Source organism: Lissotriton vulgaris, chromosome 7, assembly GCF_964263255.1.
Source record: "Lissotriton vulgaris chromosome 7, aLisVul1.2, whole genome shotgun sequence".
NCBI classification, from domain to species: domain Eukaryota; kingdom Metazoa; phylum Chordata; class Amphibia; order Caudata; family Salamandridae; genus Lissotriton; species Lissotriton vulgaris.
This window is the reverse complement of record NC_141695.1, coordinates 1,007,034,922-1,007,059,047: the sequence shown is the minus strand read 5'-3', so window position 1 is coordinate 1,007,059,047 and position 24,126 is coordinate 1,007,034,922. Positions and strand designations below refer to the sequence as shown.

General features: G+C 41.6%; 1 protein-coding gene across 1 annotated transcript in view; it reads right to left on the bottom strand.

Annotated features, from left to right (window-relative positions):
- The window catches only part of DOCK2 (dedicator of cytokinesis 2), a 2,333,210-nt gene that overhangs the window by 1,465,816 nt on the left and 843,268 nt on the right, over positions 1-24,126 (bottom strand). Inside the window, exon 22 of the mRNA XM_086931425.1 lies at positions 9,652-9,786. Within this exon, the coding sequence (XP_086787551.1) occupies positions 9,652-9,786 (135 nt within the window). The remainder of the gene's footprint in view (positions 1-9,651; positions 9,787-24,126) is intronic.

The window sequence follows — 24,126 nt, the reverse complement described above, 5'->3', positions numbered from 1 at the left end:
CTGAAAAATCGATGCAGCACCTGTTTGCGGCATGAAGAACTGCCACAGCCTGAGTTTAGAATACCCAGTCTCTGACATCCGAGACACCCTCTCCGACTTTGCCGCAGGCCCTGCTGTGCAGCGAAAGCAATGGACGCATCACCTGTCTGCGGCTGTGTAAATCGATACAGCGCCTGTTTGTCGCCCCATCGTCCCGAAGCTCCTAGATTTTTTCACGCATCGCACCTATGCGCCAAGTTCCAACGCATCACCCCGCCGAAAAAGAGTTGACTCCGGAAATGGACACATCACTTCTCCTACCAGAAGGTAATCGATGCAGCACTTTTCCTGCATACAGCAGAACTGAAGCTTTCATTTCCTTGGAACTCAAGAACTGATGCATCACTGTGTTTTCTGATGCTTTCCTCCTTTGAAGCGGTTTATTGTTTTGGATTTTAATGCATCAAGGGTACTTTGTGCGAACATCAACACATCTATAGAGTTCTATGGACAGAATTGCTTAAACATTTAAAAAGGGATATTTTGAATTCTGTATGCTGGATATTTGTCGTTTTGGTCTTGTTTAGTTTAGATAAAGATTGGTTATTTTTCTTCACTGGTTTGGTGTCCATTTGTAATGTTTTCATTGTGTTACTGTGTGTGTTATGTACAAATACTTTGCACATTGTCTCTGAGATACACCTGACTGCTCATGCCCAGCAGGGGGTATCTTGGGTGGGTAACTCCCCTACCTGGATTAGAAGGAAGTGTGCCTAGTTGGACAGGGTGCATACCAGTGTCAACTAGGGACACCTATTTCTAACAGACTTTATATAAAATCCTTTCAATTATGTCATGCATTATATTGATTGTGAACGAGACACAAATACATCACTAGCTAGTCAAGCAATCAAACTGCAGGACACTATAAGTTACAATGTTGCTTTAAAAGAGAGATAAAATATGAATTGCCATCAAAACTGGGTACCCTAAGTTTCGACAAAATAAATAGCCGCTATTCATAGTTAAATTAAAACAATTACCTAAAATGTAAAAGCATGATGAATCACTGAAGAGAGCAATTATTAGGTGAAAGTAAACAATGAGCATAGCCTTTGAACAGTCACTAAGATTGTTTAATATACATCATGATGATTATTATCATATGTATCCCTTAATAAATTAGCTCAGACAGGGCTCTGTCTCTAGGGGTATTTGATGTAGAAATTGAGACAGCAGGGAAGAACTAGAATGTATTCACATGAATTAAAATACAAGAGTACGCAGACAAGCATTACAAACTGCAATTAGATCTACACTACAATGAGAAACTACAGCTATTGAAGATTCAGACAGTTTCTATAGAACCCTAATGGAAGTGTACAAATAGACAAATAAGCTAATTGCGGAAAGGAATTGCTGAATATAGAAAATTATATTTGACATTCCACTAATGATTAGTCCAGATGTTTAGGCAATTGCTTGATATCAGCATCTGTGTTAAAGCAACAATGGTTCAGGAAATAATTTTAAACTAAAGGTTTTTAGCACAAAACATACAAATAAGAAAGAACAATAAATCCAAAAGAAAATTTCAGAATGGACCCCAAGCCTTTCCAGTATGCCAAGTTCCCCTTTGGCCTCAACACCGCCTCACAAATAATTATGAAAGGTATAGAGGTGTCTGCTGACCAACTTCTGAGGTTGGAAGTTCCTGTATTCTCATACCTCAGTGACTGGATGATGAAGGCAGGTTCAGAACACTCATCGATGGACCAGGTGTGAATGACTTTAGTCTCTTGCAACCTTCTTGTTGACTATGCCAAGTGGCACATGCAAACCCTGCAGTGGAACTGAACGACAATGCATCGGAAACAGCTACCGATGTGTCACGCTTCACGGTGTTGCATCGATTTTCCAGCTCCCCACGGAAAACAGTCTCTAGAGGTCCAAAACAACACCAGGCCCCTCTTTGCAGGTCAGAACTCCCAGCAGGAAAGTTCAGGGGTGATGGTGGTGATGTCTTTGTGCCCCTGAGACTTCAGAACCGGAGGCAAGCTCAGTTTCAAGTCCTTAGAGATCTCCCTCAAGCAGGGAACACAGCAAACAGAAAAGTCCTTCCTCCTTTCCCTGGCAGCAAGTAGCCACTGCAGGCCAACCCCAGACAGCAAACAGCACAGGGGCATTATTCCCCCTCAGCTTCTCCGACTCAGCATCAAGGCTGCCTTTCCAACAATCTTCACGGCTCGTAGGAGGCAGACCACAACCTGCAGTGGTAGCTGATTTACCACAAACTGTCCTGTGGTAGACTGCTCCCCTTTCCCCACTCAGAGGTGACGGTGATGACGGATGCATCCTTGCTGAGTTTAGGGGGTTATTTGGGAGAGGAGAAGATCAGAGGTCTCTGGTCTACAGTGGAGGGCCAGCTCTAAATCAATCTTCTAAAGCTGTAGACCAATCTTCTGACCCTAAATGCCTTCCTGTTATCCATTAAGTGGAGGCTAGTGATGGTTCTCACAGACAACAAGACTTTCATGTGGTAGTGCAACAAGCAGGGCAGCAAGGTGTCCTTGGTCCTAAGTCATGCGTAGTTACATTTTGGAGGTGTTTATAGCACTAGGAGATCCTCCTGATCACTAACATCCTGACGAGTCCCTGAATGCCACACTGGACTAAATCAGCAGATGTCATATGGGAGATCACAAGTGGTGTCTACATCCCAAGGTGGTGGAGGGCATCTACCATTAGTGGGGAGAGCCCTGGTTAGATGTTTTCACCACTGTGGAAAAAACACATTATCAACAATTTTGCACATTGGAGTTTCTGAAAGAGCACTAGCTAGACTCATGAGATGCATGCTGGCAGAAATGGAACAAGTAACTCCTGTACACCTTCCCGACATTATCTCTTCAGCCTTGAGTTCCTAAGAAGATCAAATGGACTGGACTCAAGTTATCCTAGTAATCCTGGCTCCAGCGAGGAGAGTCTGGTACCTGAAATCCTTGAACAGGAGCACCTATCCTTGGATAAGACTACCACTTTGCAAGGATATTTTGTCCCTGCAGCAGGGTAGGGTATTTCATGTGAAACTCCCCAGCTTGTTCCTCCATGTGTAGAGAATGGCAGCATCGTTGACTGCTTCCAAACAACCACCTGAAGTAGTGCATTTCAACCTGGTTACCAGACACTCCTCCACAAAATCCATGTATTGAGGGCGTTGAGACAAATTTGTAGCCTGGTGGGGACATGGAACGCTGACCCCCTTATTGGCAGTGGCGGCTGGTCCATTGGGGGCGTTGGGGCGTTGCCCCCCCGCCCGCACCCGTCCCGCAGCTCCCTCGGCGTACTCTGAACTGAAGTAAACTCTCAGTTTACTTAAGTTCAAAACGCCGAGGGAAAATGCCTATCAGTCAGAATGATGCAGGACCGCCCACCCCCTTCAGAGTCTGAAGGGGGTGGGCGGTCCTGTGTCATGTTGACTGACAGGCATAACATAAGGCATTGTCTGGGGCAGGCAGCAGCACACAGGTACGCATGAGTGGGGATGGAGGCACATTTTTCAGCCTTGCCCACGCATGCGTACTTGTGCCTGCGCATGCCCATTACAATAGCGAAAGCTCGCTTTCCTGAAGGGCAGGCGGGCAGAAAGCAACCATGCCCTGTGTGCGCCAGGATTGGCTGAGGATGGAGGGCGGGGTTTCCGCTCCAGTGAAGGCGCCAAGGTCCCAGGATGCGGCGCTGACGGACGGCGGTCAGGTAAGGTAAATTAAAATTACCCTTTTTAATTCTCTGCTGTGAAGAAATGCAGCCGGCTTTTCCAAATAACCCAGAGCTACATAAGTGAGGTAGCAAGGCAGTCGACAGGCCCAGGTTAAGGAAGGGGTGCGTTCAGTCAGTTTGTCCCTGGCCCCCTGCATAGAGTGAACAGTTAACCACTTTGAGTAACGGACCGATTAGAAACCAGCAGCGATTTGGAAACCAGCAGCGGCGTTGGGAAAAATATTTAAATCCCCCCTGGATCTTTCCTTTCCTCGAACTATCTTTCTCTTTCCATCAATCCATGCATTCTCCTTTTCCCATCCTGAACTCTCGCCATTCTCCCTCCATCTCTCTTTCTCGCAGTGGCAGTCACTGACCGGAGGACAGTGGCAGGATTGTTGGCAGAACCAGATTAGCTGCACTAAAATACACTTCACACGCACCGAGGAGAGGGAACACGCGTTCATTGCCGCTCTCGGAGAAGTACTCCTCCAGGCCCCACATTTGACTGCTGTGCTGTACATTTAATTTTCAAGCATGCTGGCACCTTTTATAGAGGTGGGGGGTTAGGGGCTAGAGCTGGGGACTTGGGGGAGAGGATGTGACCTAACGGCCAAAGCTGCCGACCCCATGGAGCTGGGGAACCATGTTCGAGCCTCGGTGTTTGCTCCTTTGACGCTGGGCACATCACCTAATTTCCCCGTGCCAACCCAAAAAAATAATTCATGTGTCCTTGTGTAACGTGACTGATGTAGGCGCTTCAATACCTTCGAGTCGAGTTCGCGCTATTATATAACCGCAAAAACCCAAAACTGCAGAACAAGGCTTGAATCCTCGTCAGTATCAGCATGAAGACATTTGAAATGAATACGGTAACATGGCGGCTCGCTTGTTAATCTGCATAGTGCTAACAATACGATCCAAGCGCAGCGCATCAGGGAAGCCCCAGGAAGTAGTAAGGAGAAACGAAGAAACACCTGCAGGGTGCATATGGGCAGCAGCAAAGCATTTAATTACAGCCAAAATGCCTTGATGGATACTATTTAATGACTCTCTCATTCACTCATAGGGCTCTTGGTGTCCTGTTATCCATCCCCAATAACCAGCTATTGTGCCTTGTAAATGTTTTGTTTCGTAGACTTTCATGCTCATTTTGGTACTGCCTACATCATCTAACATACATATTTATCGAATTTATCAGTGAATTGTGTTTCAGTCTGGAAAGATATTTATTATTAAGGTGGTGTGATTCCTCCCCCAAAATGAATATTGAAAATTCCCACACTTCTGCAAACACGTTTTTTGTGTTAAATTTCATTTGTGAGGCATGCATACCCTGCAAACTGCATAGTCTGGCACTAAGAGATATACTAACAAGAGCCAGGACGAGTTATGTCACGATACAGAAGTCATTAATTTACTCTTATTGTTAGAGGGAGACAGATATTGCTAGGCGACCTCCAGAAAACACATGAAGTGAAAAAGCGAAAGCCAGAATTAAATTGTTCTACCTCCTTCTGGCACTGTTGGCACACTTTAAATGGCAGGAATTTTATGCACTGAGACTGAGCTCTTTGTGGTGGTTTATGGGGTTAATTTAATTTCAGCGATCGAGGAGTAGCACAGAGTGGGGTTCCCTCAGTGGCTTAGTTTATTATTGAAGGGCCTCAACAGGAGTGAGAGTTTGCGGTTACATTAGCTGATCATGGTTTTCATGTTTGCTGTATGTTGAACGTGTTGTGTGCTAAATTTTACCGGGTAAGAGTTGTGCTGAATTGCTGTGTGTTGAATTATATCAGCATTCAGGTGCTTTACATTACATGCTACGGGTGCATTATTTCGTGATTTCAGTGTCCCGAATGTGCTAAGAAATGAATTCCAATTAAGGTTATCGAATGTTTGTGTCCCAGAATGTCTCATGCTGATTGGATTGCTGGGCGGTTACCTGCTGTAGAACGTGTTGATGTCAGATGGGTTGCATGACGCCCAGATTTTTAATGGATTATGGGGCATCACACTGTGATAGCCTGAAGTTGAATGGGTTCAAATCTCCCAATCAATTCAAATGTCGTGTTTAGAAGGGGCTGTTTTGTATGATAAAATTTTGGACATGTATGTCGAGTTTAGTAATCCCAGTTGTTCTTTTATTATTGGTATGTTCATCTGTGGTCTTTTTCCTAGTTTGGACAGCACTCGTTGTGTGTCTTGCACCCACTATCTTCTTGTTGTTGTACAACAATTTACACACAGAGATGACTAATCCAAATAGCCAGTAAGGAGTTATCAATCCTCCAGAGCAGCATCTAGGCTTGACTACACTCAACAGATTATCTGCTCGGCGCGTGCTCCCTGGCACTGCCTGCTTTTACGCACCATCTCATGCCCATCAGGTTGCAATGTGAAATCAGCACCATCAAAAGTTACCCTTCGAACTGCACTGGCGCCAAGAGGTCTCGGGGTTGGCACCCTACCCTGTACAGACCACCTCCAGACAACAAGAGCAACTGTGATTCTCAAACACAGAATGCAACACAGCTGCAAAGTGCCCCTTTGAAGAAAGCAATGCACAAGGTGCCTATCGGAACAAAGGCATGGTGTTATATCCTAGTGTGCCTTGGGCTCTGGGTTCAAGCACGTTCAACATGTGAACCACATACACAACTGCTCTCCATGCCACACATCATATCCCAAGCCTGTAGACTCCAAGTCATACTCTGACAGGCAGCCTCTGAGTTTTATCCCAACAAGCAAAGTGAGTCTGGCTCCATGTAGAGCATGAACGCTGTTCTACGCGCCTCGTGCCATCACGAGTTTGAATCTTCCGTGGGCAGCATCGTGCTTCTTTATTCTAATTCCCCGGTCCCCGGGGCCCTGGAGGTTGTACGGGCTCACTGGCTACGCTCACTTGCCGCCATGCGGGCCGGCAATAATTAGCCGCCTCACCACTTTCAAATGTCACCAGCCGCCACTGCTTACTGGTAAAGCTGGTGGTCCTCCCCGTGTTTGTTTTGACCTTAGCCCCACAGAGATTTGCAATGGGCTACTGTAACACTTTAGTTACCTTCAGTAATGGTATTTCTAGTGGATGTACTATCTCACTGCAGTAGGTAAATAACGTATTCATATGTGCAGTGTTCTGCAGCACCTCTGTTACGATACAAGGCAGTGGAAGAGCTGTGCATCAATTTGCAAATTTCATCCACCTCCTTCCTCGTGGAGTCGCAGGGCTCTACCTCAAACACAAGGTAAGCTGCATATGATCCTCCATCAGGGAAATATTAAAGAGTAACATTCAACACAAAATGCAGAACTCCAACTCCAATGCTGATCCCCACAATTTGAAAAGGTTTCCTATTTAGAGTAAGTGAATCTACGATGGCCAATTTCACTCCTTGTCTAGACTTTCAACTGTGGCAAGTTTGGAAGAAAATATAAAAGGAATTCTTTTCATTGACTGCCTAATGTATTCAAAATAAATGAATTGCCACTCTGTCAGGTTTTCTAGTAACACAAACATGTCCTGCAGAAGAAATGTCAGTGCTCATATCTACCATGGATGACCTTCAACACTTGGGTACCACTATCCTGTCAATGATGCAAGGTGCAGATGCTCACTGTAGAGAATGCCTTTCCCTCAGTACACTTTAGGTTGCTAATGGCAACTCCATTCAAGTGTGTTCAAGTACAACACATTCTATGGCTAAAATAAATCTGACTACGAAGGGTCCTCCGTCTGACTTCAACCCAATCACCTGGTAGAAACCAGTGGTCAGAAGACAGAATCTAAGACACAGATCAGTTTCTTAACTTTTTAGGCTAGCAACGGTGTGCTATCAGACCCACTACTTTTACAATTTACAATATTGGCATACTTGCATTTTTTTTCTTTTCTCCAAAGTCTACCCTTCATTCTATCAAAACTCCCAGTCTTCTTCAGAACTGCTGTCACCAATGCTAACTTATAGTAAACCAACAAATTAATTCTGAAGAAGAAATTAACAGGAAACCGTTGTTAATGTCAACTCTCCTCTAGACATCAACCAATTTGAATGCAGGGTTACCGCTGCCAAGAGATAATCATGCTCTATTTTTGGGTCAACCTCATATGGAACTAAGACCATGATTTCCGGCTCTACCTTTAATAGCAAACCTATATACTTCTTGTTCACAATTATGTCACTGTTACTTTAAATATTAAATACAGAGGTAAATTTTAGCATATGAAATGTGAACACTTCCCCAAGTTTTTTACTGCACTTAATGTGAAAAGAACATACATTCATATGGGTGTCAAAAAGTAAACACTTTAATGTTTCCAGAAAATATGTAACAAAATGCAGACCTGAAAAATGTAATTACCTACTTATTACATTTGTTGATTGTGGAGGGGTGGCATGACTCGGTAGGGTGACACCTGATGAGAATCATGATGACTTTCCCTTCCCTTAACAATAGTGGTAAATAGTGTACCTTACTCTGCACATCAGCATATTTGGTTAACGCCATAGCATTGTTTTGTGTGTATTTGTTTTTACAAAAGCTATTTAACTAAAACCAAGATGCAAGGGGTTACATCTGTGCTGTAAGGTAAGAGGCCCCTTGAGGAATAGAGTAGTTTGCCGATAATTGTTACAATTAATCTTAGAGACAATACATTCTGTTTTTATAACATCAGTGTTACTGTACTGTGGTAATAAACTCGAATTTGACCTTTGCATTGTAGTAATAAATGCGTCAATGTGTATTTAATCGTCTGATAATTACTTTACAAAAAATATATTTATATATTGTACAAATACTTATTGTTAGAACGCCAAAAAACATAGATGTCATTGGCACAAGATTAATATGAATTCTTACTATGGTGTCCAGTTCTATTGGTGCAGCAGTGCAATATATATATTTTTTTAAAGTTCAGCTATTCAGTGCCAGGAGGTTCGTTATTATTTTCGCATGTGCAGTTGGTGACAACTAAACTATACGTGACTGAACTACAAGTATTACGTAGACATTTCGTTGATAGCTGAATACATTTTTTTAAGTTATAGTATAAATCCAAAAAACAGAAGAAACTCAGTATAGTTGTCATTCAACAGCCTTAACCATAAATGTGTTACTCATAATAAGAGTAGGATCCTCTCCTTTATTAAAAATCCAGTCTTTTTCCCAACAACATCAATCACCCTAACCTTCACGCACGTAAGATCAATATTAATGTTTTCACATGCGTCAAAGGCATATTCATACCTCTGCAATTGGAGGTACTCTAGCAGGGCTGATGCTAAATTAAGACCAAAGCAGGCTGCTGCCTGACAGCCCCAACACAAATAGCCACAGAGGGATGCCAATTTCGAACAAATTGTCTCAAAAAAGGTCTAGTTGATACTGGGAGGGTAATGCCCATTCATCAACATGTAATTTTATCTAGGACTTTGATGCAACACAGGGATACTCTAGGTCTTATTGGTAAATGTGTAGCCACTTCTGTTTTCCTTCTTATGCCTTCGGTAATAATATTCATAATTCTGATCACTTAGTCCAGCATTCATCCTTAAATCAAAAGTATTCCATGCGCTCCTGTTCCTCTTTTGCTCTTTCTTTCCAACTCTTTTTGCTACTTTCATGTTTAAACGCCTGCCAGTTGGAATATTCCTTCCGACCTGCCTGCTTTCCACCCATCATCTAATTCCAAACATACATCAGAAGGATTGGGCTTTCTTTCTCTTCATCACTCCATTACTGTATTCTAATAGTTTTGACATGCTCATTTTGTGGTATGAAGATAAAAGACCAACCTATCTTCTAGCAGCTAAAAAATGTTTAATGCAGTATTTTATTCTAATAATTCTAATACTTCGATTCCACACAGTCTAGCTAAACAGTTGGCACGTGCAATATGCTCATAAAACTTACTGTGAAAATAATGTTCTTGATCGTACAATGAACCTAAACACATATTCCAATGCCTTCAATGTTCTCAATATTGGTTCGCACTGCTCCCCTCTACTGGAAGTATCCAAGTACGTCTTCAAAACAGACATCAGTTTCCTGAAATTAAACATATTTATTGAAATTACAAGTAAGTAAGATACACTCCACTGTGTGGCGAAGCTTTTAAATGACATTTACATCGGTTAGTGTCACAGAAATAAAAGGTACTAGCATGAAAAAAAGCCTAGATGAAATAAGACAAAATTCGATTAAAAAAGACATTAAGGTTTCTGAGAGACAGAGCTAAAGTGAACATACTCTTGGTTGAAACTTAAGACCAGGAAAAATGAGAATGGAAGTCTTGCAAACAAGCATTCTTCAGCCCGTGGGATATACATACTGTGACTGATGTTTATCGGTTTTCATAAGGAGTAAATAGGTTAGTATTTAGTTCTCAACCAGTGCCAGCGTTTCACAGCCTGGTAGCATACTGCTCGTGCATCTTAAAATTAAGCACATTTCTCCAGCAAGCTTCCATAGATTAACATTACCGATAATAGTCAAACATGATGAGCTATAGGGTGAAACAGATAGCAGGGAAAACAGCGCAAACTGCATACTGCAACTTTTTTTCATATATCATAGCAAATATAAGATAAATTCACACAATTTAGAAAATGATATGATGAAAGTCAGAAATCTACTCTAGTAGAATTACAGCTAGATTTGTAGCAGATTTCTGGCTTCTTTGGAAATTGTCAAGGATCTAGGAAATCTATCCTACTCACCCATTTCCTGGAAAACATTAGTGTCCTCATGTAGTGTGAGACCTGGCATCCTGGTATGTGTGTGTGTGTGTGTGGGGGTGTGTGTGTGGGGGGGGGGGGGGGCGGGTGTTACGCTCTAATGTTTTGCCTTCAGACCTTCTGTTGCTGACTTTATTATTGATGACCGAGGGCTCTGCACACTTTACCACTGCTAACTTGTGCTAAAGTGCTTGTACTCTCTCTTTAAAGTATGCTGAGTTGGCTTATACCCAATTGACATATTTAATTTACTTGTAAGTCTCTATGGTCCTACCTGTGCACAGGGCCTGTAAAATGAAATGCGACTAGTGAGCTTGCACTGATTAAGCCACCCACTTAAGTAGGACTGTAAACATGTCTCAGGCCTGTCATTGCAGCCTGTGTGAGCAGTTTGTAAACTGACATTTCAACCTGGCAGGTCCAAACATTCCTTTTTAATGCACATAAGTCACTCCTAAGGTAGGCCCTGGACAGCTCAGAGGGCAGTGTGCAATGTATTTAAAAAGTAGGACATGTACAGATAACAGAAAAGCTGAATTGAGTAGAACATTAAAAAATCCTTAAAAATGCATTGAATAAAACACTAAAGGTAAGTTATGGTTCAGGAAGGGCATAACCTTTAAAAACAAACTTAGAATTCACTTTAAAAAGTAAAAACAGAGATGATATGGTTCTAATGCAAAGCTAGAACAGCCATAAAGTTTTCCGGTTATGTTATGCAATCAAAGCTAAAATTAACAATCCTGCCATGCTCTGCATATGACATAACTGGTAATTTTTGAAATTACATAATTGGTGACATCACTGATGACATCAAATATGACATCATTTTAAGGCAAACAATTGTAAATGCTTATGTTATTTCTGAACCATAAGTCACCTTTAATTGTATTTCTTTCATAAAACAGATATCCAGAGGAAGGTCGACTTATAAATGCTGCTTTGTTTGCATCGAATACCTATGTGGGTTTTGATGCACAGCAAAATAAAAAAAAACTGTTGAAAGTGGTAAAAAAAAGAAAGAAAAGTAGAACATGTACTTATAAGTTTTAAATGTCCTGATAGTAAAAAACTTTTACTTTCAATTTTCCCTACTACAAGGCCAACCTCTCCCATAGGATAACATTGCAGTTACCATATTACATTTTACAAGTGTACTTTCCAAATTGGAACAGGTGGTTAGTTCATGTTTGGTGTCTCTGGAATCGTAATGAAAAATCCTGGTGAAGTTGTATTTTAGATTCCAATTCTGGAAATGGCACTTTAGAAAGTTGCCATTTTCCTGCCTTCGCCATTTGGTGCCTACCTCTGGGTGACATGACTGGGTGTGGGTGGCAAATGGGCTAAGTATATTCCTCCCAGACAGCCACACTCAATGGGGAACTCAGGTATGACTGAATGGGCCATCACTGGCAGGATGGGAGGGAGGAGCTGGACTCAGCTCACCTTAAACTGGAATAGACTGTTTTCTGTCTCCACACAAAGGGATGCATACCCCCTGCAGTTAGTCTGGTTCCAGGGCCAGGAAGGCAGGGTACCTTTGCACTTAAAAGGCATGCCTCTGGAAGCTTCTCCCCACTTCAAGGGCACAACTGGGAATAAATAATAGACCTCAGACATGACCACTTTAGTGCACTCCTGGTTTTTGACCTGTGAATACTCTGCCAGGAAGAAGGATTGCTGTGCGGTTACAAGGACAGCCCTGCTGTGCTGCCCTGCTGCCATTTTCCCTGTTAGAATGGCCGGACCTGCATTTCTTCAACCCAGATCCCAGAGTGACTCCAAGTGATCTAAAGCCTCAGGGACACAAACAGCTTCCAACAACCTTGCAACTGCACCAAGACTCTTCCTTCTGCGAGTCTACCTTGCCTAGTGGTGCCACCCAAGTCCTGGACCCTAGTAAGTGGACCTAGGGTGATCTGAAAAACTCTGTGGATCCAGCAGAAACAACGCATCTCCTCTGTTGCATGGCACTACCCTGAGCAGAACCAAAGCATCCCAGCAGCTGTATGCATTGGACCCATCACAAAGACTTGTATCGCCACTGCAGCCCATCACAATCACTACTGTGCAACGTGTCCTCAGTGCAGGTCATTGAATCCTTCATTGACAGCAGCCTCGATGATGACAATGGACTCTGAATCGTAACCTTGCAGCTCTTTGGAATAGATGCATCGCCCCAGCTGCTCACCGCATTCTCAGCACTAATTTTACTAAAATCTTTAAAATTGCATATCTCCAGTTCTACTGATTGGATCTTATATTATAGAAAATCCCAATTTTTTAACTTGATATGGAAACCTTTTAGTGTGATGTTTTCACTCTATTACTGTTTGAAGTGTTACACAAATACTTTACACATTGCCTCTAAGTTCACGTTGCACTACTCTATGCCAAGCTACCAGATGGTCAAGCACAGGTTACTGTGGGGTTGGCTTGTGCCTCACCCTGACAAGAGTTGTAGCTGCTTATTGACCAGGACTCACACCCCAGTCAACCAACAAACTAATTTCTTACATGCAGATTTTTCACCTGGTGGAAGTTATTATCTTCATAAATGAAAAATAAATGTGCCTTTGTGAATGCACGTCTTTGTTTCTTCTAAGGGGTGAAGCCGTTACGACAACACCACATTAAATAAGGGTTGCTCTGCTCCCAGTATCTCATGACATGCACTTGTACCTAATCTTAAAATCAGCAAATGTTCTCATTTTTACAGAAGCTACCTGTAAGAAGTATGTAAACAATCCAAATATTAAACATTTTTTAATACTCATCTACTTTTGAAGCTGCCTAACAGAGAAATGCCAACAAAGCCCCACCCATATTTAAGCCAAACCTAACAAATGTGTAATTTCTGCCTTCACAGTTGCATTTTAGTATTGTGAAGCACGCATCCCCAGGGTCAAATTCCACCAGTCCCGATTCTGTACTTTCAGTCGGTGGGAATGCAGATTGTAGTGTAGTTCCTATTTTCCCTCTAGGCCCTGCGCATTGGAATAACATAAACAGCAGTGTAGACGTAGGACTGTGGTCTTCTAGGTCTCTACTGACTATGTTAGACTTAATTTAGGTTTGCGCCAGCTAGCTCAGAAGTCACCGGAAACTTTCTTGACTGAATAGGAAGTGATCAACTTCCCTGGCTCAGACAAGAAGGGATTCAGCTTCCGACAACCGCATAAACATGACAACTTTGCTCCCCAGAATAAGAGTAAATCTCTAGAGTCGTGTGAAAACAATAGACAATTATTTCACTCAGTCAGGCGTGCATTCTTAGTTTCACCAGAGTGCAGAGAAGAGAGAGACGGGCGTTTTCAATAAAGGGTATGATTTATTGAACAGTCTTCCTTCTCATGCAAGAGAAATGGATTGCCACAATTGCAATACTTAATATAAAGTAATTTACGTACAGTAAAAGGAGTATTATGAAATAATACTGTAAAAGCATTGATATGGTTTCTTAGCCATAAGATACTTAAAATGAATAAAATATATACAATATATACATTCATATATACATTGGCTAACGACCTCAACTGGTGCTTCTAACTACGCCTACCCCGGTGTACCTGATGTTTTGCCAAGAGTCTGATCCAAGAATTCTCTCTAAGGGTTTACTGAGCACCGTACCTTTGGAATAGAATGTAGGAGGTCTGGTATCTCCCTCTCAGGACCCGATATCCCAGTCACCCGCAAGGGTAGGCTGGAAACGCCGGAGCTGGATTTTCTCGGCAGGAGAAAAGACTGCATCTTTCTCAGCACGTCAAAGAGGAGGGGCAGCGTCCGTGGGCTTCTCGCATCTGCTGGGCTCTCTGCAAGGGGACAGCTGTTCTGCTCCAGATTTCACCATCGTGTGTTTGCTTAAGGCAGTGTTGGTATATTTATACCTGAAGGTGCCGAGTTTGACGTAAGGTTTGGACATAAGACGTCAATAAAGATGTCACTAAGAACTGGCCGTTCTTACAGTGCTCGCAGGAGTTCTATTACAAATCAAAACAAAGCAAGCAGGGCTTTACCAGGTTTCTGGGGGTTTGGTGTGTCGAAAGAATTCGGTGTGCTCTCTAGGAATCTAAGGAAGTAGCTTCTGCTGTGTCATGGACTGCAGAGGCGATTTACTGAAAATATGGCTCTGAATATTATGCCATTATAGGGATATGTATTGATTATAGCCGTATAGGGGCATACGGTCACAATATTGAATCGGTTTCCTAGATAAAACACATCACCCACTCCATGGTTTTATGTCCATCAATTACTAAAAACTAAGCAAAAAGATGCATGTGTATTACAACCCACCCCAAAAAGCATTTTGCATTTGAAATGGTGTATGCGAAATACACGGAACGTTAAAGGTACTGTACGTTTTGAAGCAGTGTAATCATTCAAAAGTGCATATAAATTCAGTTGAACGATTTGCGAAAATTACACATGAAAAAGTCTCTTAATTTACAGAAAAGAAGGTCGAGACTATTTCATCACATATAAATGAAATTGCTTGTGAGTATGCTAGAGGCTGTGGTAACATATTGTCTCTAGATAATTTAAAAATAGAAGCTCTGTTCTTTATGAATAGTTCTACTGTAAGCAGAGTACATGTGCCAGAAAAAAGGTAAATATTTTGGAATTTTGGAAAAAATAATTTCATGATGAGGGGGAGAAAAATAGTTCCAAGCGTTTTTCAGTAGCTCTTGTTTATCAAAGCTGAAGGCCGAATTCAGAGTTCATGGGAACGCTGTGTGCCGGATTGTTTTCCAAAAAGTTATTGTTTCTGTTCAGGGGAGAACATCATTTCAGACAGGCTCGCAAAAAATTGGTCTACATATTCAGGTGACAGTTCGACCATGTTTGATAATGCAGTAACCTGGCAGTCGTGATAATGATTGCTATCATCGATTTCAGGATCAGCAATGCTCACAGAGGGTCGTACCTGGGTGATGTTGCTTTCATTTCTTGCTTCACTGCCACCACCTAATCGTAGCGCAGAAGTCTCAACGAATGCCATCATCAGGATTGGTAATCGCTGGGGACAACACGATGCATGAGCCGTTACAGGACTTAGCAAAGTATCGATATCCATTGGTACTGCTGATTGTAGTGCAAGACAGGTGTCTAACACGCATTCCTCTCCGCATAGCATACATCGAAGCACAGGTAAGATGCAGTTCTGACATATAGGTCTAAATGAAAGAAACCAGGTCATATTCAGATCTCTTAGCTGGGCTAATCCAAGGACTTTAGTTATGCAGTCCCGGTAGCGTATTGCTAGGATCGTTTCTTCCATTGTTGCCGGAGTCATGTCTGCGTTTTGGCTCGCCATATCGGAGCAGAAGGATCAAAAATAAAATCCCTGCTACGAGTCCCAAAAGTAGTGGTAGGCCGCCAAAGATTGAATGGACAAAATGGCGAAAGGTGCCCAGTACTGCTTCGAAGGGTGTTAACAGTCCCGAAAAAATTGTCTTAAATACATTCGAGATACCACTGGCATTCGACATATTTAGGATTTGGCTTAACATTTCTACGAAATGCACGGGGCAATTTGTTTATAAAAGTGTATGTATCTCTGCAGTTGTCCTTGCAACTTGCAGATCATACGTCTCTTTTGATGACGTGATGGGCACTGTTGTCTGTAAAAGCACAGACTTCATTCTGCTTAAAGTATCAATTCGTATAGAAGAGATATTCAATGGAGGCCAAATCGGAGCCTCTGAGTCTCCAGGGCCGTTAGGATACAATGTTTGCATACAGCAAGTGACCATGGAACTGACGCTTAAGAGATATGCTTACCCTGGCACCAAGCCACAACAGCTGTGGTCCGTTATTAGAACGTAACTCCCGTTAGAAAGTTGTCTAAAGAATGGCTCTATCTGTGTTGCCGGTGTGCCGTGCTGGTGTCATGAAAGGTTTTTTGAAGTCCCCTCACAAGCCCCATGTAAATTAATACCTTGGCATAGAAGTATACCGCTCAGTGATTGTTTACAATTATTACCACTAAGAAAAACATTTTTTTTGTCACTATAACATATGTGTGTATAAGGTAATTTCCATGTTGACTTAATGTACCCTTTACCCAACCTTTCATACTGGCTTGCTGGTATATACTCTTGGCATTTTTTTTAAATTGAAAAGTTGTGATCGAAATTGTGATAATCCCGTGTATTATCCATTCAATGACAGGTCTTTCTGACATTGTCAATAGTAATCTCTCAAGTTTTTCAATGCTCAGGATTGTATAGTCTGCTCCTTCCTGTGCCAAACTGATTTGTTTATCAGTAAAGTCAAAGATAGAAAACAATGACGTTGTGTTGATTAAACGCCATGGCACATAGCCTGAACGCAGGTTTTGCAACGTCCAGCCTAGCTGTACAATAGAACGTAATTGGGACTGGCCATGTTGTAACATTAGCACGTCCTGGTCTATTATATCGATAGCAGATGATACAATACTGTCCAGTGAATATATTCTGGAGGACAGAGTCATTAACCCATTGTCCACAACAGAAAGTGATTTTTCCAAATTAATACGATCAATTTCTCGTATTTTCTCTGCTGTCTCAATTTGAGTCACTTTCCATGCCTCGTTGTAAGCAGTGTATATACTGGCCACTATGAAACATTTTTGACGCTGTTTGCGTGGTCCCATTATGAAATCCCGCAAGTCAGCACCATCTTTAAGTAAAGATAAGTGTTGCTTAATTTCTGCCAGTGTGGATGTTTGTAGCCATTCAAGGCATAGTTTCCCTACACTGTATGTTGTTACTATCCCTGGATGTTGTCTCTGGGAGTATCTAGGGTCTGGTCTGGTCATTTTTAACCCCTGTATTTTGTTCAGGAATCTGTCTTGACAGTTATTTGTGTCTGTAGGCCAGATTAACCACTTTTTCCAATCAGGATGTGTTCTGTTTTCATATTAAACTTGGGATACGTCTACCTCAATATCTGTGGTTGCATTATCAGGTATTGTCTTTGGAATAGACGGTTTGTTAAGGTCTTTAATCCTGGCTAGGCCAAGACAGGTAGTTTGTTGAATTGTGTCATTCAAGAACATTATTTGTTCTGGGATCATGCAGGCTCGAAATAATGCTTCTAGGCCTTGTACCTGCCAATCTTTTGTACCCGGGTGGTTTTTGTTTCAATGTTGTTTTTCCAGAAATCAAAACCAAATGTAATAATTTTTTCATAAAATGCTTCTGAAAATATCAATTTAGTATTTGTCAGCATGGTTTGTGTCCCTGTTTTATCTAACAGTTTATAATAAAATGTTTCTGCATCACTTGTGTTAAACCCTGAGAAGCATTGGAATTTCTCATAGAATGTTTTTGAACTGCTTTTAGGTGGAGTAGCACAATGTTCCCATTGGTTATATTTAAAAACATTTCTAGGTTGAGCAGATTTATGCAAATAGTGGTCTGCATAATGAGTAAAACAATACATCTGTTCATAATTCGATGAACCTTGCAAATAATCGTGTTCTGTAAATTTTGCTGACAAAACTAAATCCAACATCATATTATTTATGCTTTCAAAGTCCCAATCATCAGAGAATGTACTTGGTTTTACGAAGTCACTTAATGAAACCTTAAACTGGTGAGGATATTTCAAGAGTTTGACCGGTCCATATATTTCGTAATCTGTTTTGTCCCAAACTACCCCGCCGGGTATTGGAATGGCTGTGACATTCACTGATGATAGTTCTCTTTTCTCGATGTGAGATGACTTGTGTGGCTTCAGAACTAAGTTGATGTTCTGACTTGCTGTGTCCATTGTACTGTATTTTCCTTCAATGAATTTTCCCAAACAAAGTACCATGATGAGCCAAAGCAGGAGGAAAAGTAGACCTAACACAGTCCAAAATTCAATCCATGGAGAACTAAGATACGTTTCTTTGAGTTGGAGCAGGAGTTTTATTGCTTTGTCTTTAAATGTTTTTGTTTTTGGCGTTTCTTCTTGTTCACTTGGATCTTCAGAAAAGTTATCGAAATTGATAAAGTAGCCAGATGCAGTTCTGTCAATTGTTAGAATTGTCTTTTCAATTTGCCTTTCATTAGCACATTCGGATGCTACATCATTGTAGACTGGTGTTTCATGATGAACTGTTTTAATCTGGGTTTCAAGAGGCACAAGTTCCATGTCATTGTTGCATAGTCCTTTTTTGTTCACTGTAGGTTTATCAAATGTGATTAGTCTTTCAGTTTGAACCTCTTGGATACTAGCAAATTTGGGTATTCTGTTATTTCTTGGGGGTCCACTGGGCCTACTACTTATTATTGGCCACATGATTGTAGTTTTACCAGGTCGATTGATACAACTCGGTTCTCCTTTTTACCAGCAAGGGGCGGTAGTACCACTGATCTTGTTCCGTTGATTGCTAAGACAGGTACCGCTTTTCTGTAAGAAGGCCCAAATTCCTTCTTAACCGCTATTTTCTCTCTGACCAGATCCCCAATCTTGGGAATCCAGACAGGTCTTGCTGGGACAGGTGGTGTGTCTTCAGTGGTTGTTGGCTGTTGTTTTAACTTTATGTTGCTCAGGGCTTTTCTTGTTTCATTTAAGTCCTGTAAAACAGCCAAACGATCTTTGATGTCAAAGCATTTTTTCTTATTTTCTACCACTGAAGCATGACTATCTAAGTCCTGAACATACATTCTAGTTCTGAACAATAGTTCGTACGGGCTGAAAACTTTTAGAGAATTCTTGGCAAATTATTAAGACTACGTTGGACACTTGTTAAATGCTGGACCCACCCATCACCCGAACCTAATACCTTTGCCGTTATAGATTGCTTTATATCTCGTTTTTTTCTTTCCACAACCCCGTTTCCCTCAGGATGGAAGGGACAAGAGAACCGCAACCCAATGCCCATGCTGGTCATGGCCACCTTATAAGCTCGAGAGCTAAAAGAAGGACCCTGGTCAGAATTAAGCATGGCAGTTGCGTATGTGCCGATAAAGACTTGCAAATCTTTTATAACAGTTCTGACGTCAGCCGAGCGCTGGGGCCACATTTGTAAGTGAATATAGTCTTAAAAGAAATTAATACGACGCTGGATTTCATGTGTAGATAGCCCTATGCTACCTACAGAAATGGCCATGGCATTACTCCGGTTGGCTCGTTACTGCGGTCTTTGTTGCAGTCTGGACAGCTTTTTGCAAATTTATAATTTTGCAGGCTCATCCCGGCCACCAGTATTCTGATTGTAATTCTGTCAGAGATTCCTTCATCTGTTTGTGCCTTGGACCTACACCCATGTGTGCGTCTGTTATTAAAAAGATTCTCCGGTTCGTGTTTGGAATTACCCTATCCCCCACTCCAGGGATTCGAGCAAAAGGAACGGAGTTTGCATCAATTACGTATGTATAATTGAGTGGATAGTTCACAGGTAGTGCTGCACAGTTGCCTTTTGAAGATGTTTTTACTGCCAGCATGGTTTCCCCGTCTATGTATTTTTCTGAACGCTTTTTTGTGGCTACGGAAGCCGGTTTAGTTGCTTCCGCTGTGGCTGTATTAGCCAATGAATTCCCTGCAATGTGAATCCATCACATTTTATGCTTGATTGTGGCACCTGTGTCATCTTTGTAATCATTTTGAACGCAGTTCTGCAATTCATTATTGTAAGAATTGACGCAAAAATGCGAATCGCACACGATTAGGGTCGGGAATTCACGTTCAGCATTTTCAAGCGCCATCTTTAAAGATCTGATTTCAGCACGCTGAGCCGAACATTTTCTCAGTGATTCAGTTTTTGTTGTTTTCAGTCTGAATTTACCGCAGAGCCAGCAACCTTTAACAATCGCGCAGGCTGCATTGTATGATTTATCATCTACATTGTAATGCTGTACAAATCTGTCTGTATAGATTATACAAGAGTACTGTTGGAGAGGCAGAATTTCGATTGGCAGAGGATATTCTTTTTCATATTTTAAATCATTCAGTTTTTTTATGTTCGGGACAAAATAGTATGTCACGTCTTCTGCAGCAAGAGAATTTTCCCACTGTATCCATTTCGGATCTAGTGCCACTGTTTTTAGATTTACTGGGCTGAATAGCGCCTCGAAGGCTAATTCTGCGGTGAAGACAGTTATTCTTTTGCCTTGGGCTAGGGCTCGTTCTCTTGCTACAGCAGTTTGAACTGCCTTTACAGTATTATCTGTGAGACTGAATGTTTTTTTCTGTTTGTGAGTACAAATGTGATTTGTAAGCTATTGGTACAGTTTCTCCCTCATTAGAGGTCAGGTACGTGAATCCGCATCTTCCTGGGATGACCCGGATTACAAGGTTGCGTGTATTGTCACGTGTTTCTAATTTTGTTTTAGCTAACATGTCTGTTTGCAGTGATCTCATAATTTCTGTGTATTTTTGAGTCCAGTTGATTGGTTTAAAATCAGGTTTTATTAATTCGTAGAGAGGTTTAATCCTCTCTGCATAGTTTAGAATGTAAGTTCTTCCGAAATTCAGAAAGCCTAGAATCGATTGTAAGTTCTTCAGCGTTTTCGGTGCCTGGAGTACAGCGCACTTCTCTAAGAAGTTGTCTGCTAGGCTTTTTCCTTCACTTGATAATTCGTATCCTAAAAATAAGACAGTTAGATGGGCAATTCGTGACTTTTTAAAGTTGAATTTGTAACCCTCTTTTGCGAACCCAAGTATTATGGTGTTCACTCTTTTCAAGTGAGTGTCCAAGTCGTCGTCTGTGAGATAAATGTCATCGACATAAGATAATGCCTCATCATCATACATTTGTAGTAACTCTGTTACTCTGGCTGAGAATAGTCCTGTGCTGTTCTTGAATCCCTGTGGGAGCCTACAGAAATTTTTCTGTGAGCCCATTATTGACAAAGCGGTCAAGTACCTGCTTTCTGGTGCAATATTTTGACAAAAGAACCCATTAGAAATGTCTAGTGTTGTTTTGTATTTTTTGCGAACTATGTTATTCATTAGTGCCGCACTGTGCGAATTTTGTACAGCAAATGTTTTGCAACATGAGTTAAGGTGTCTGTAGTCCAAGACTAAACAATACGAATTGTCTGGTTTGGAGACAGGAAACAAAGGATTGTTCATTTGAGAGGTACATGTTTCAATCACCCCTTGGTATTCAAGGTGATCTAAAATCTCCCTGACCTGTTTTTTAGCTTCTTGCTTAATTGGGTACTGCCTTGGTGCAGTTGGTTGACATTTTAACTGGATTTTGTGAGGAGGAGAGTCCTCATCCCATCCTACATGATTCTTATATAATGCAGGTGCTTGAGCTACTGCCCATTTTCTTGCATATATATATTTAGTGTGAATTGGAATGTGATTTGAGAAGGCAGGCATAATCATTTCTTCGCCATGAGGGCACTCACTCCCTGACAAACTCTGGTGGACAGTCTTTTTCAGCTATTAAGATGTCATAGCCTTTCGAGAGGTTATCCCAAAACAGACCTCTTATTTTCCTAGTCTTATCTCCCTCTATACTCAGTGTTATTTCGTATATCTTATGAAGTTCGCTAACTCTGGTATCTGCAGTTTCCACTTGAATGTATTCATTCGTGTCCACTGTCTCCAGATGATTAATCAGGATCTTGCGAGCTATGCTGATTTCTGCTGCGCTGTCTAGCATTGTCTGTGCCCACTCTCCGTTTTTCAGCTGTGTCCTCAGTATTCTCAGCATGTTCGATTACTCTAATACTGGCTACCTTCTTTCTTGGAAATTGTAATTTTTTATTTTGAGCAGGTTCCTTGTCTTTGGACTTGGTGTGCTCTTCCCTGTGTTCTGATCGTCCTCTGCTTTCCTATTTCTGCAAAAAAGATCAAGAGGCACGTGTATCATTACTTTGATATCTATCAGGCTTTTTCAAGTTATCCCTATTTCTAAGGTTATATCTTTTCTCAGAGGGCTCCCTCTGGGGGGACTGGTGTTCTCGGTTCAGAGTTTTTTCTCTCCGCCGAGAGGACTGGAAACCTTTTTCTTTGGGAGTGGATTGTTTATTTCCATCCCAGCTCTTTTTAGAAGTGTTTAGATTATTTTTAGTAAACAATTTATCAGGATATTCAAGTAGTTGGGGTTTTACTGGTTTCCCACCCAAACTGTCTCTACCTAGTTCTTCATAGCATTTTTCTATGATTCTGGCAAGTTCAATAGGTTGGTCTGTGATATCTGTCTCTTTCAATTTTTGGCGGATCGCCACAGATGCTGCTTCCTCTTTTATGTTGGCTAATCATATAGCCGAGACCTGCTTGAAGTCTTTCAGTAATTTCATACCAAGAGTTAAAGCAGGTTCTGGACCGTATTCATTCAGAATTTGTTTTAGCACATCTGGTATTACCGCCAGAGACGGAACACCATGTATTTTTGTGTAAAGGGAAGCAAAGACTGTACCCCAAGTGTCACAGTCCTCCACATGTGGTGCGACCCCCATTGGAAGGGAGATGGTCAGAATTCTGTGTTTCTCGCTAGGAGTAGTATTTGGGAATACTGCCTCTATCTGAGTTATTTTTTGTGCTAGCCAGAATGGAATTTGTTCCCGTTTTGCGGGTGTTTTACCAAGACATGATTGTATGTTCTGTGGTGTAATTTTATTTGTGTTCCCCTGATGAGGGGTCAGCTGTGGAATATTAACAGCTGGTTGGACTGTTGCAGTCCTCATTACATATTGGACTAACTGTCTGTGATTTTAATTAGTAATTTTAGCTGTGCTAAAAGTTCTTCGTGTGACATTTTATCAATGTCTGGATGTGGTGTGTAGCTGGCTAGAACCGGCCACGTTGCTCCTGGTCTACCTAGTGGACCGAGCCTGGTGATGTGATCATTATGTTTTAGGGCGCCTTTAAACCAGAGCAGGTGCTCTTGGTATTTTAATGGAATTTCAATCTCCTCGAAAGGAGTATATTCATCCGGTGGTTCCTCTATTTTGTAATAGTGGAATTCGAGTGTTGTAGCGTTTGCCGCTGGAAAGTTTATCCATGAATAGAATACCTCTGTCTGCCGATATTCGTGTGCCTCTATCACAAAAATGACTGTACCACCTTGTGCTGTCAGTCCATTTTCTATAAGTTTTAAAGTTATAGTTTTTCTTATGTTGACCGGAATGAGGATAGCATTTCGGTCATTCTGTAGGAGACTCGTGTCATCCTCCATTAGTTGGGCTGCTAATCTAGCTGCTTCCCTTTCGTCTTCACTATCTGGCATTTTACTGCCAGAAAAGGTTTTTGTGTTGCAGATCAAGTTTCAAGGAGACAAAAGATTAGGTGCACAATATTTTTGAACACTGTATACTTCAACGTTGACTAAACCAGAAACTCTACATAGGAATCTCTTCCTACTAAGTTCCGGCGGATTTTAAACTTTCACCCACTCCAGACGTCTATTGGAGTATTTACGGGAAAAAGGGTTTGTGTGAAAAAGCTGGTGCTTCTAAATACGCCTACCCCCGTGTACCTGACCTAAGCCTAATACGTGGGAGGGAGTAAGTAAGTAGCAGTTTAAGTTAAGTTGGTTTTGCCAAAAGTCTGATCCAAGAATTCTCTCTAAGGGTTTAGTCAGCACCGTACCTTTGGAATAGAATGTAGGAGCTCTGGTATCTCCCTCTCAGGATCCCATATCCCAGTCACACGCAAGGGTAGGCTGGAAACGCCGGAGCTGGATTTTCTCGGCAGGAGAAAAGACAGCGTCTTTCTC